Here is a 13,491-nt window from a genome sequence, read left to right as displayed (position 1 = left end):
AAGACGTCTTTCATAGTTCTATTTCTCCAAAGTATTTGTTTTATTTACTCTGTGTTTGAGTATGTGATAAATGAGCAATGGAATGGTTGACTCTCACAATTATAGGGCAAATATTAAGAGAAGTTTTATGGGTTTATAGTTGTGTTTTACCCCACCTTGTGTTGTTATCATAGGGAGACCTGAGTTTGGGACATTTGGGAGTGTTGGCTTCTCGCTATGACAACAGCTGACCTCCAAAAAAGATGTAAGGAAATAAATTCCACAACTGAACAGTGAAGGAGGGGGACTAAAGGGTTAAAAGGCAGAACATCCATTGTGTGGATGGGCACTTGGTGGGGAAAATCTGTAGGGTTTTTTTATCTATTGTCTTCTGTTGTAATTTTTGATACGGTTTTAATAAACCTTTTCAAAATGTTTGACAGTGAGTATAGTTTCTCACAAGTATCACCCCGCCCCCAAACAACTTCTGTAATATTTTGTTCCTGCCAGCCTGAAATGTCTCAGATGCTGTGGCGTGTGACCCCCACTGCACAGATTCCTCTGTTAACACGCCACCCAACCCAAATCAACTTCAGCTTCGCTTTGGAATCGATCTCCAAATCAAGGAGCTCTGCTGCTCCCCTGGGCAGCCCACCCTCCCGCAGGAATGTCACCCTCCCGCAGGATTTTAACCCTCCCTGGCCCACTCTCCTTCCCTATCAGCAACTCAGGAATTCAGGAATTGGGGAATTCAGGAATTCTCCTCTTCAGGTGCTGTACACTGGGTGCTTTGCCTTCCACCCCTCCTGGGATGGAACAACCTTCCCCTTCTGCTGTGATGCCCAGAGTGGGGCAGGGGAGGCAGCTGAGCCATGCTTATCAAACCCTGCTGCTTTAAACAGGCTGCAGCAAAGCCACGCTATGCCTAACGTCACCGGGGAGCAAAAATAGCCGGCACGAGTGGAGGGAGGGCAAGGAGAGTATTAAGAGCGCCCAGATTTCAAACATACTTGGCTGGCAGCACGCTCCCTTCCCGCCCCTGCTGCTCCAGATGCGACACAGCACTGGGATCTCTCACTCCCTGCCCATGAAGAAGGATTCTCTTCCATTTTTTTTCTCTTTTTCTGGTTTTCTTTCTTTAAGTTTCAGCTTTGATGCTACCAGATAGATTTTTTATTTATTTATTTCTTATTTTCTTTCTTGTAGGAAACTTCATCTGCCGGATTTAAAAGCAAGGTTTGAGCAGGAGAAATTAATTTCTGTTTACAGCTGTAAATGCGCACGGTACTCCTGTGGGATGATATCGTAGAGGGAAAGGCAAGACTGGCTGGGAAAATCGCCTGGACCGTAAGATGCTTGAATGGCTGCTTGGAATAACGAGCTCTCTGTTGTGTGTGCATGTGTGTGTGTGTTTGTGTACGAGAGCAGCAGTGATGGGAACTTTAAAGTGATGCAAGGGCTCCCCATTTGGCTTCATTTTCCTCTTCTAGCTCTGTCAGAATACGGGTGAAGTGTCTGAATGGAATTGGTGCTGTAGGGATTTTATGAATGGAGCAGAAGGCAGGTTCAGGAGAAGAGGAGCAGAGCAGGGAGATGCAGTGGGCTCGGCTCTCTCCAGCAGGAGCTGTCACTCCAGGGAACTGCACAGACAGGCACCAGCATGGCACAAATCTGCCTCAAGTCCCTGGGACACCAAATGAGGCAGCTGCAAGGAGGCAGCACCCGAGCCATGGAAATATGCTCGTGAAAATGAGCTACCACCAGCACCGAGCGAGAGCTGTGTGTGGGACCAGCTCCGGGCTCAGCTGGAGCATCCCATGCAGAGCTGCTCATTTCTGTGCCCTCCTGCTGGTTGTGAGGCTGAGGAGCAGCCACAGCTCCCGGAGCAGCCGTGTCTCCTTCACGGGAGTCACTGTCACTGCCAGCTCGGACACCAGCACTGATAAAAGGGACAAGGAGGCAGCGGGACAGACTGGCTACACCTGCCCTACAGCAGGAGGGCACTGCACAGCACTGCAGGAGCAGGACAAGGCAGATTTGGGGCTGCAAGGTGTCCAAGAAATGGATCTTGAAGCTGGTGAAGCTGTGGGGACCAGCCCAGAGCAGCACTGTCCTGAAGGAGCACTGAGCACTGCAGAACCACGCTCGTCTCTCACTGTACTCCAGGGACTGGGATGGGAGATGGGCCCTGTGTGTTTCTCTTTTTTTTTGTACTTTTATCCCAACTGCTAAGTGAGGGAATATCTCCCTCTGCACTGGATTGTCTTCTCTTACCCAGAGTTTTTTGTGACACCTCTGCAGGTGGTAATGGGGAGAAGGTGGGGGAAGCCAAAGAGGATGAAAATTGTCCATCCTCAAGGGCCACAGAGGTCGCTGTCAGGGTGACACAAGGGCAGCAGGGGAGGGCCCAGGACTGTAATGCTTCTCCAAGGAGACAGTGGGAGGAAAGAGGCAAAGGAGTCAGAGCTGGTGAGGAGGGAAAGGGACACTTAACTCACTGGGAAACGCTGCACATTCCCAGGATTAAACAAATCCAGCCTGCCCAGCGGAACAAGGCAGAGGGGAGTCTTTGCCTGCTGAGCCCTAGAGGACAAGGCAGTCCAGCATCCCTCCCCTTAACGTTTTCCAAAGAAACTGAGACAGCCTGAGTGCTGTAAAACACGTAATGCAAATGTACTTCTGTATGCAGTGACCTTTATGATGGCACAGGCTTTTGGTATGCCTTAAAATCTGGGCATTTTAGCTACTTCTTCAGCATTTCTCTGAGGAAGGTTTGCTCTCCTTTTGCCTACACCCAGAATGAATTCCGAGCAACACAGTCCTGATTTGTGCAGCACTGAGTCTGAGCTAAGCAGAGGCTCCTATGTACAGAGTTGCCTCACATGTTGTCTCACACCTCGCTGCTCAAGGCTGTTCAGGAAGGTTCACACCCAGCTCTGGCTGAAACAGATCTGTTTTACAGACACATGGACATCTCTGGTGTCACACTGGACAGAGAGAGTGAAGAACCCTGTGTTTACAGGCACAGAAATCCCACAGGGAAGCTGCACTTTGCTTTATGAAGTGCCTTTTTCTCCATCACTCGAGTGCTGTTTGAAACTGCAGGACAGAGGAGGAGCTTCTCATTCAAGGGAAGCTGCTCTGTGAAAACACTGCAGAAATGCTGGACAGGACTTCAAATGCATCACTAACACAGAACAATTTGGCTGCAAATGATAACTCTAAAGTTTGTTTTCCCTTTTTCGGAGTCTTCTGCTCCTTCAGAGATAAGAATGTGGCAAAGAGGTTCAAACAATCATGCTGATAGCTCTAAATCATTGTTATAAATTTAGGAAGGATGTTTTTTTCCTCCAACCCCGAACTAAGGACTGAAGTAAGTGGTTCCAGTGATTCAACAACATTTTTTGTCTCTTTTCCATGGACACATCTCACAGCTGGGCTCTTCTAATGACAGCATGAGCCCTACAAGAGTGGCCTCAGTGCCAAAGACCTTTGGTACATTCAGGCAGTGCAGATACGTGCTCAGGGACAGGTAACTTCTAAATGAACTTTTGTGTTGCTCTGGCAGATTTCTAATATGTTGGTTTTGCTGTCTTTCCTCTAGTGGAGAACGCAGATGGTCCTTGGATGAGACACTGCTGAGAAATGGTTCCACAGCTGCCCGCAGCCGCGTTTCTCAGAGCAGAGAGAAGCCCCTCAGACCCCTGTGACATGAGCAAAGCTTCTGGCGTTTAAACCCGGGAGGATGTCCCTAAGTGACGAGCTGGAGAGCCACTTCCCCACCACCCCCTACATGGTGACAGAGGCGGGTGAGGACAGCGTGTTCAGAATCAGGCCCAACGGCTCCGCCAATGCCACCGGGGACGGCGCGTGGGCCGCCGGCTCCACGGAGGACATGATTGCCATCTGCACCATCGGGGCCATCCTGTCGCTCATGTGCGTGGTTGGGGTGACAGGCAACGTCTACACCCTGCTGGTGATGTGCCACTACCTGCGCTCCTCTGCCTCCATGTACATTTACATCATCAACCTGGCGCTGGCCGACCTGCTCTACCTCCTCACCATCCCCTTCATCGTCGGCACCTACTTCATTCAGAAGTGGTACTTTGGGGACATTGGCTGCCGCATCCTGTTCAGCCTGGACTTCCTCACCATGCACGCCAGCATCTTCACCCTCACGGTCATGAGCACGGAGCGCTACCTGGCCGTGCTGAAGCCCCTGGACACGGTGAAGAGGTCCAAGAGCTACCGCAAGGCCATTGCTGTGGTGATCTGGCTGGTGTCGCTGCTGCTCACCCTGCCCATGCTCATCATGATCCAGCTGGTGCAAAGGGACAACAAAAGCATCTGCCTGCCCACCTGGAGCAAACTGTCCTACAAAGTCTATCTCACCATCCTTTTTGGCACCAGCATCGTGGGCCCGGGGGTGGTCATTGGCTACCTGTACATCCGCCTGGCTAAGATTTACTGGGTGTCCCAGACTGCTTCCTTCAAGCAGACCAAGAGGCTGCCCAACCAGAAGGTGCTCTACTTAATCTTCACCATAGTGCTGGTCTTCTGGGCTTGCTTCTTGCCTTTCTGGATATGGCAGCTCCTCTTCCAGTATTATGAATCCTTCCCTTTATCTCCCAAGGTGATGAAGAACATTAATTACTTGACAACCTGCCTGACCTACAGCAACAGCTGCATCAACCCCTTCCTCTACACCCTGCTCACCAAAAACTACCGGGAGTACCTGAAGAACAGGCAGAGGTCCCTCAGCAGCAGCAGTGGGTACTTCCAGAGGAGGAATCGTTTCCAGAGGATTTCAGGGAGGTCCCTGTCCACGAGCAGCCAGCACTGCACAGAGACTTACGTCCTTGCTCACGCTCCTTTGGGAAACAGCAGTGCCTGAAGGTAAAATATATCTCCAAGAACAATCAACACTGACTTCAATGTTGCTTTGATTTAAAGTGTACGTTGTGCAGGCGAAGCCTTGGCAGTGCACACATCTAGTCCAGAGGCTGTGCCGTGTGTCTGTTCTCATTTCTGCAGTGCCACTGATTTGATGCTAGCAGCACTCAGCTGAACAGCTATCTAAATAGCCTTTCACTTTTTATCTTTATATTTTATAGTGTGCATCTCCTCAAGTAGCCATCAATAATGAAAGCCTACAACAGGGCCATGATTTTTAATAGTATCAGCTGTCTCACAACGTTTAAAATTATGTTACCCCATGAATGGCTGTCGTTTGCTCTTTTCTTCCTTTAGCAGTAGTGCTAAATTTGTAGTTGTACGAGGACTGAAGACAATGAAATAAAGAAAAAGCAGCTGATGTTTGCAACACGACATGCAGTTTTGCATTTGGGGTAGGACTGGACAATGAGGCGTATCCAGGGTTACTTGTCCTGGTTTGGGTGATGCTCACACTTATTCTGCACTCCTGTCTGTGCACTGGGCTGGATTCTCCAGTCACACAGTGTGTGCAGTGGAGTCACACCATGGTCCTTGTCAGCAGCACAGGCCTCCCATGACAGTGCCACAGGCAGGGAACACAGCATCTCCTGCTGCACTGACCCCAAGCACCCATGAGGAGCAGCATCATCTGTCCTGGGCAAGCATTTCCACCCTCTGCCCTCCTCCAAGGAGGGACTGGGAGACTCTGATGTGGCTGTCCTCAGGGCATCTGCTGGCAAACTGCAACACCCAGCCTGAAGCACCAGACCTCCACCTCCAAGTCCAGGTGGGGCAGAGGGAGAGGAGGGGGTCAAGGAAATGTGATTTTCCCCGGGTAAAGCAATGTTCTCTGACGTGCTGAATACTCCCAGTCATAAAAGTGCTGGTTATTGGTTAGGGAGACAACTTGTTCACTCACTGGAAGTGATTTTGCCTTTCTGCTATAAAAACATAGTCCTGCCTACACCAAGAGTACAGTGCCTGTCCTGGCTTTCCCCAATGATAAGGCATGATTAGTATAAATATATAATCTGTGATGTCTGGAACTTCCCCAGTGAGTCTAAAATACCTTCTCTGGGATGCTGCCAGCATCCCTACAGGAGTCCTCTGCTTGCAGCAGCCCTGCTTCCTCATTAGCAGGGATATGAGGATGCAATGCCAGCACAGCCCAGGCACAGAATTAGAACCAAATGAATGCTGAGCAGCAAACTCAGAACTGCACTGTGAAATCCCTCTGGCAGTGAGCTCTGTTTGCTTAGACTGAGCCTGAATTCAGAATTTAAACATCTTTTCCCCTTCAAGGTGTTGAAATGGTCACTGCTCATGGGCGCAGGGCAAGATCTGCATGCAGCCTCCCTAGGGAATACACTTGGACAAGTCATTGTCTCTTCCATGCATGGGTTTGAAGTCTGTAATGGATGGGGCATGCAGTTCTGCTACTGAACTGCTGCAGGACCTGCAAGGGCCTTGCTGTGTTCCCAGCCCATCAGCAGTGCTGCTGGGGTCGGGGTGCTTTACCTGCAGCCTGCTTGCTGTGCAGTGTGCCAGCAGCTCCCACATCAGGATCAGCCCCTTCCTGACCCCAGAGAATTCACAGAATTCACAGAGTGACTAGGGTTTGAAGAGACCTTCAAGATCATCGAGCCCAACCCAGCCCCAACACCTCAACTAAACCCTGGCACCCAGTGCCACATCCAGGCTTTGTTAAACACACCCAGGGATGGGGACTGCACCTGGCTGGGGCCAGGCAGTGCTCTCAGCTGTGGTCTTTGCCAGCAAAGGATGACGTCTATGTTTACCCAAATGATTTGCAAATCCACCCAGAAACTTAAGAATCCTTCTGGAAATTATTTTATTTTTTCTTTTTCCAAATTCTGAATTGTCGCGTTTCAGCCTTTAGGAGGCAAAACAGCACAATTTCTCACTTCAGGAGGAAGCTTTACCCATCAGTTTGCTTACACTTAATTTTAAAAAGCCTTTTTCCATTTTGTTCAGACCACAGGATTTTTGTAAGAGTCCAAGGAGGAAAGCAGAGAGCAGCTGTGCATCCCTCTGCCCAAACCCTGCCTGGACAGGGTGGTACCCACCAAACTGCCACCCCTGCCCAATTCCCACTGCCACAGCAACCACAGGCACAAACCCCCCTCCTCACCTGCTGGTGGAGCCTGGTTTTAGCTCAGTTTGAGCCCCCTCCTTGTTCCTGCAGGGCCATGGGTGAGAGGTGGGATTTGTGGAGCACTGTGACTCCCAGTCAGCAGCTCAGTGATTACCCCACAGGGCCAGGAGGTGAGGGCTGGCATGTGTGACAATCTCCAGACTGCCAGGTTGTTGGATTAGGGCCTTTTCTGACCCAAACATGGGCAACTGAGAGGTGTTTTAAAAACTTTTATTACATTTTTTAGTTTTATATCAAGAGTGAGACAATACAGATGTTATAATTCATGCCATCACAATCAAAAGCAAACTATTTCCTAATTACAATACATAAGTGTTTCTTAACCTATCAGTTTCAACCACACCATGTTATAAATACTTTAAAACAAATTATCTAAAATTACTCCTCATAAGTCCAACTACAATAAATATTTCATTGTTCTATTTCTCCCAAGTATGTAGTCTTATTTACAAGCCCATCTTTTATAACTTATTCTAATTCCATTTCTCTCTCAACAATGTCTATGCTATTCTATAACATTTCTAAATCAAGATTTCTTATCTCAAAATTTACATACAAATACATACTATATGAACCTTCTATCAAGCTTTAAAAATTCTCTACAAACTCATTTCCCACACAGGTCATTCCTTTCATTTCTCTGGGGTGAAACTTCTCAATTCAGTGTTTGCTTCAGGACATTAAAAGGAGAGGCTGAGCAGAGCTTGGAGAGCAAATCCACCCCTTGGCAGAGCTGCCTAGAGAAAAACATTCCTCCTGCCAGTGCTGCCCCAGGGGCATCTGCTGTGGCTGCCACACCAGGATGTCTCCAGTGAAATCATCTGCCCCAGCACACTCAGACTGCCTGGTCTGGACATTTTTCTTTCTCAAATTGCACAATTAAATCCTGAGACCTCCACAGGCTCCTTCTCCAGATCAAACTGCAGCTGTCTCTCCAGTGCAACAGTGAAAAATTCATTGCAAGAAAAATATCAGACCTTGTCTTGTGCTTGGCAGCTTTGCTTTAAAGTGACATTTGGGCACCCTGAATATTGTCCTGTGCAGCCCTGTACCCAGGCCAGCTCTGCATGGGCATCTTTGCCATCTATTTACTGCATGAGCTGCCATATCCTGGAAAACAGTGTCAGTTCTAAATAATTCTGACCACTTTTGTACCTCCAAAATCAGCATCTTATCTTCAAGTCCTGCTTAGACCTGATTTTCAGCTGAGGATGCTGATCCAGGCACATCAGAAGTGTGGTGGAATCAACTTAATCAAGGAGACAGAGCAAGAGCACAGAATGAATTATGCTGCCAGAATATGGAGGGGTATCTGAAAGTGGGCTGGAAATGGCAAGGCAGAGCAAAAGCAGGTGATTTTTTGCTGACTCCCAGTTTTTCAGTGTAGCAGAAATGAAAATTCACTACAAACATGGCAGAAAAAGAAAATCCCACATCTCTGAGAGAGAGCTGAGCAGCAGATAAATCCAAAGCAGCAGATAAAGCCAAAGCAGCAGATAAATCCAAAGCAGCTCACTTCCATTTTCATTTATTTCCTGGCTTCCCAGGAATAAACACCCCACCAATGTACTCAAAGATCAGGGAATCCACCTGTCAAAAAGTCAGAGTTTTCTCTGCATGCTGAAGGCTTGCTGCTAAATCCACTTCTCCCAAACATTTATCACCTGTGAAGCCATTTGTCTGCGAGGGAAGCACATGTTTTTGCCAAAAGAGAAAGTGTAAATATCACAATTTGTGTTTCAAAGACCAAAGCACTCAAGCTTGCATAATTTCAGCTGTTATTAGCATTAATTACATGTCAAGTAGCTGCTGTTATTAGTTTAAATCTGTCTAGGAGGATGAAAAAATAGCACAATAAGTGCAAACATATGACAAAAATCAGTGAAATAACCTGCCTCAGTGACAGAGTGGAACACCCCCTGGCACAGGGGCAGACAGGACAGGATTTACCACACCAGCTCTGACTGTTACAACCATCCCTGGCCAATTCTGGCATCTCCCTTTCACAGATATCCTGGAAGTCCCACAACAGGGTTAATTCATTGACATCAACTGCAGTTCCAGCCACAAAATATCCAAGACCTTTTTTTTCAGGTGTGAAAATTAATTAATCCTTGTAGATTAATTTATTTTGAGGATCTTGTGGATCTTTTGAGGATCTTTCTTTCTTGTGGGAAAGAAGGGCAATGCCAGGAGTGAGGTGGGAGCATCAGTAAGGAAATTCATTGAGCCCTATGGACACAAGAATCAAATATTATGAGAAAGTTTCTAATTCTTAATCACTATTTCACAAATAGGGGGAAAAAATCTTAAAAGGAGGGAAGTTTCATCCATACCCCAGTGGCAACAGGCACCCACATGCTTTGGGAATTAAAGTAGCAACACTCCTTCCAAGGCTTTCCTTTCCATACTGAATTTGGTGCCCAAATCTGAGCACACTGGGCAGCAGAAGTGCACTTTGGCTTTTTTTGTGTTTGTGTTTATTTGAAACACAACAGGAAACACAGGCAGCAAAGCCTCCTGCTGATTACTTAGTTCAGTTCAGGGCTTGCTGCTCAGAGGAGAGTGTAACATAATTAATTCATTAGCTGCAAACATTCTACAAACGGAATCGCTCCATGTTTATGTGAACTGCAAAATGTTTATGTGAAGCTGTGTTTATGTGAATCACTCTGGTCCTCTCTGGGATCCTCAGAGGGGAAATTCCTTCAGGATCCAGCACAGGGACTGTAGAGAGCTCAGAAATGAGCACAAGGCTCAGGGCACCACTGATGCCTCAGGTTTAGCTTTTCTATTTTTCAGATTTTATACTGCTTTAGTGTGTGGGTCTGGGCTTCACATCAGGGGATGGTGAGCTCTGTGCACAGAGCAGGGACACAAAACAATTCCTGCTCTAGCTGGGGACCAAGGACAAATTATCCAAATTTCAGCCCAAGAGCACAAACACCGTGGACTGAAGAGTTAAAAACAAGCAGGAGGGGACTGGATGGGCTAAAGCTGGAGCTGGACAATGAACTGCAATGTGCACATGGAGCAGAGCTGAGCCCAGGGAGAGACCCTGGCAGCGCTCGTGCATTTTGGGACCATTTTGGTTCATCTTGGGTGCAGCCCTGGCTGGGCTCTTGTGCTGCCCAAGGTGCATCCATTAAAACCTTCTAATAAATCCCTACTTTATTGTTTAACCCTGCTCTAGCTCAGCTTGGAGCTGGACAATGAACTGCAATGTGCACATGGAGCAGAGCTGAGCCCAGGGAGAGACCCTGGCAGCGCTCGTGCATTTTGGGACCATTTTGTTTCATCTTGGGTGCAGCCCTGGCTGGGCTCTTGTGCTGCCCAAGGTGCATCCATTAAAACCTCCTAATAAATCCCTGCTTTATTCTTTATCTCTGTCCAGCCCCTGTTCTAGCTCAGCGTTCTCAAGGCTTCACCACCAGCCCCAGCAGCCTCTGACCCAGGTTCCCCCCAGGACCCCCTCCCTGGGGTCAGAGGTTCTCCATTCCAGCCACTCCAGCTGGGAGATGCTGGATCCCCTCCTCAGAGCAGCATCTCCACTGAAGTCCAGTGAGGAAAACATCCTCAGGTAGTTTGGGAACACTTTGCAAAACCTGGAGAGGAGCAGGGCAGGGGCAGAGCAGCAGGTGGGGCCCACCTGGCATTGGCTGAAATGTGCAGCAGCCCAAGGAAAAGGAAGTCTGAATGTGAGGAATATGGGCCAAACCACACAGGGAGCCCAGGACTGAGACATTCAGGCTGAGATTTCTGAAAGAAATAAATGTTTAATTTTGCACAGAGCCTGCTTATCCTATGTTTTCAGCTGAGACTATTAATTTCTTATTTCATGCCAATTAAGCTTTCCAAGGAAAAGCTACAAATCTCTAAACAATAAAAGTAGGTTTGTTTCCACTGGAGTCAATGCAGTTGTACCAGTTTATACAAAAAACAAACCCTGAAGTCAAAACTGAAAACACTCCAAACATTTTTGACCCTCTGAGTCCAGAAATCTGCATTTCAGCTGCCCACACAAGTAACAGTGAAGATACTAAGTGATCCCATGAATGACAAGGTGCTCCGTTTCCTGGGACTTGAAGTATTCACAAGTGAGATCTACCCTATCCCACCTGAATCTGCGCAAAACCATGTGAAGTGAGGTGGAATTTCCAAAGTCTCCCAGTCCTTGGACTATCAGAGAATGGTAAATTTCCTCTCTTTAAGGGCAGCCTGTGCTGTTCCAGCCTCCTCCTCCTCCATGGCTGGGTTTCAGTACAGCAGCTTTGGCCATCTGGCTTCATTAGAATATCATCCCTGGCTTCTTTATGATGGACCAAAAATAGTAAAAGCAGTTTCCCTTTTGGCATCTAGCAAGCCAACTGGTGGGTTGATTAAGATTTAGTTTAGCTAATTAAGAAAGAAAACATCTTTGTAAGCTGCTTGATTTGTTTTCTGCTGCCTAAAACTTCTTCCTTGCTTTGAAACCTGTGTCTGGAAAGATCTGCACCAGGACAAACCCTGAGGCAAACACCAAATGCTGCCACACTCCTGCACTGCAGCAAGGAAGGAGCTTTAATTTGTGCCATCCCTGATTTATGGATGGAGCTGAAACTCAATTACCCCTTTGAGAAAACAACCAGAACCAGAACCAGCAGGATTTTGGACACTCATGCAGACCCCACTTGTTGTTCTTTGTGGCTGTCTTGCCCAGGGAGGCTGGACATGTCTGGGCTCCATCCCACCCATGGAGCTCCCACCCTCAGGCTCCCTGCCCAGGTTAAAGGAAAAAATGACTGCAGTGCATGGAGCAGCTGTGCTCAGCCAGCAGAGGCCTAAAAGATCTTTTTTCCACTCTGCAGGAACACCAAAATATTAAAATCCTTGACCAAAAAGAGAAACCCACAGGTTCTGAAACCCAGGTTTGCAGTAATTGAGGATGATCTTGCATAGCTTAAAAGTCACAAATACCTACTTTAAATATTTCCTTTGAGGAAAAGAACCTTCTCAAAGACTACGAAAAGCAAAAGATAAATTTATATCCCAACTCCTGAAGAACAACACTTCCTTCTCAGGAGCAGGAGAGATTCTTCCCACATGAAGAATTCGCAGAATCACTGGGTTGGAAGAGTCCTTCAAGATCATGGAGTCCAACCCAGCCCCAACACCTCAACTCAGCCCTGGCACCCAGTGCCACATCCAGGCTTTGTTAAACACACCCAGGGATGGTGACAGCACCACCTCCCTGGGCAGCCATTCCAGAACTTTATCATCCTTTCTGTAAAATACTTTTTCCTGATATCCAACCTAAATTTCCCTTGGTGCAGCGTGAGGCTGTGTGCTCTGAAATCCCCATCCCCATGGCATGAAGGGGAGCAATGGGGATGTGCTGAAGACACTTGGCTGAAACTGATTTTGGTGACACTGGCTCCAACCACAGCCTTTCAGGTGAACCCAGGCCAGTCAATCAACTTTTCTGTATTTGGGATTCTCTAACCTGCCTTTTCTCTCCTCCAGTTTTGTCCCTCTCCTCTGTCACTGTCATATTTTCTGGGAAAATCCCTTTGCCAGGATTTCTCTCCTGGGAAGCTGAGAAGCCTCAGAGAAAAAGGAAAACAATTCTTATCTCATTTGCTTCTCCTGTGTTTTGCTGCTTTGGAATGTGGTTTGGAGATTGTTTATCCAGCAGGTGGTTTCCTGTGGATTGTTTTTACTTATTGGCCAATCAGGGGCCAAACTGTGTCAGACTCTTAAGAGAGAGTCACAGGTTTTTCATTATTATCTTTTAGCCTTCTGTCTGTATCCTTTCTCTATCCTTTAGTATAGTTTTAGGACAGCATTCTTTAATATAATAGAATATAATAAAATAATAAATTAGCCTTCTAAGAACATGGAGTCAGATTAATCCTTTCCTCCCTTCGACAGGGGTCTCAGAAAATACCACACTCCTCTATTCAGGACACAAATTCCCCAGTACACTGAGTACTTCTTGCAAAGCCTGCTCAGTACAGTGGGGCCACAAATATAAGCAGTGACTTCAAAAGCAGCACGACACAAACAAATTTCAGCTGCTAATGGTAAAAACAAAGGTATTTTCTAGAGAGAGGCTTTAATCCTGTACAAAGCTGCCCACAGCACCACCATCCCTGTTCCTGAGCAAGGAAGGGACAGGACATTGTCTCTGCAGCAGAACAAACTGTTGGATTAAGGTTATTTTTTGATTTAGAGAAGGGTAATTGAGAGGTCTTTTAAAAACTTTTATTTTATTTTTAGTTTGATGTGAAGGGTGAGACAATATAAATGTTATTATTTACGTTATTATAATTAGAAGTTAACAGGTTTTTAATTATAATACATTATAAGTGGGTTTTGGTTTATTAGTTTCTGTTATACTATGTTGTAAATGCTTTAAAGCA

At 47.0% G+C, this 13,491-nt stretch overlaps 1 protein-coding gene across 5 annotated transcripts; it reads left to right on the top strand.

Moving 5' to 3' along the window:
• Positions 1 to 921: 921 nt before the first annotated feature.
• On the top strand, positions 922 to 5,302 carry LOC120505606 (urotensin-2 receptor-like). Of its 5 annotated transcripts, XM_039716309.1 has the most exons (3): positions 967 to 1,326; positions 3,584 to 4,501; positions 4,613 to 5,302. In XM_039716309.1, the coding sequence occupies exons 2-3, from the start codon at positions 3,725 to 3,727 to the stop codon at positions 4,871 to 4,873; spliced, it is 1,038 nt and encodes a 345-aa protein (XP_039572243.1). In that variant the 5' UTR covers positions 967 to 1,326; positions 3,584 to 3,724; the 3' UTR covers positions 4,874 to 5,302. The 5 variants fall into 5 exon arrangements, with proteins under 5 accessions (XP_039572240.1, XP_039572243.1, XP_039572238.1 ...); XM_039716306.1 differs by having other exon boundaries at positions 922 to 1,215; positions 3,584 to 5,302; XM_039716304.1 differs by having other exon boundaries at positions 970 to 1,326; positions 3,584 to 5,302.
• The last annotated feature ends 8,189 nt before the right edge of the window (positions 5,303 to 13,491 follow it).

The sequence above is a fragment of the Passer montanus genome, unplaced genomic scaffold (genome assembly GCF_014805655.1).
Source record: "Passer montanus isolate IOZ18808 unplaced genomic scaffold, ASM1480565v1 scaffold35, whole genome shotgun sequence".
Taxonomy (NCBI): Eukaryota; Metazoa; Chordata; class Aves; order Passeriformes; family Passeridae; genus Passer; species Passer montanus.
Note: the sequence above shows the minus strand (reverse complement) of the source record. Positions and strands in the feature narration are given on the sequence as shown.

Coding starts and splice junctions, on each gene's coding strand:
- LOC120505606 (XM_039716306.1), top strand. CDS start 3,725: ATGTCCCTAAGTGACGAGCTGGAGAGCCACTTCCCCACCACCCCCTAC.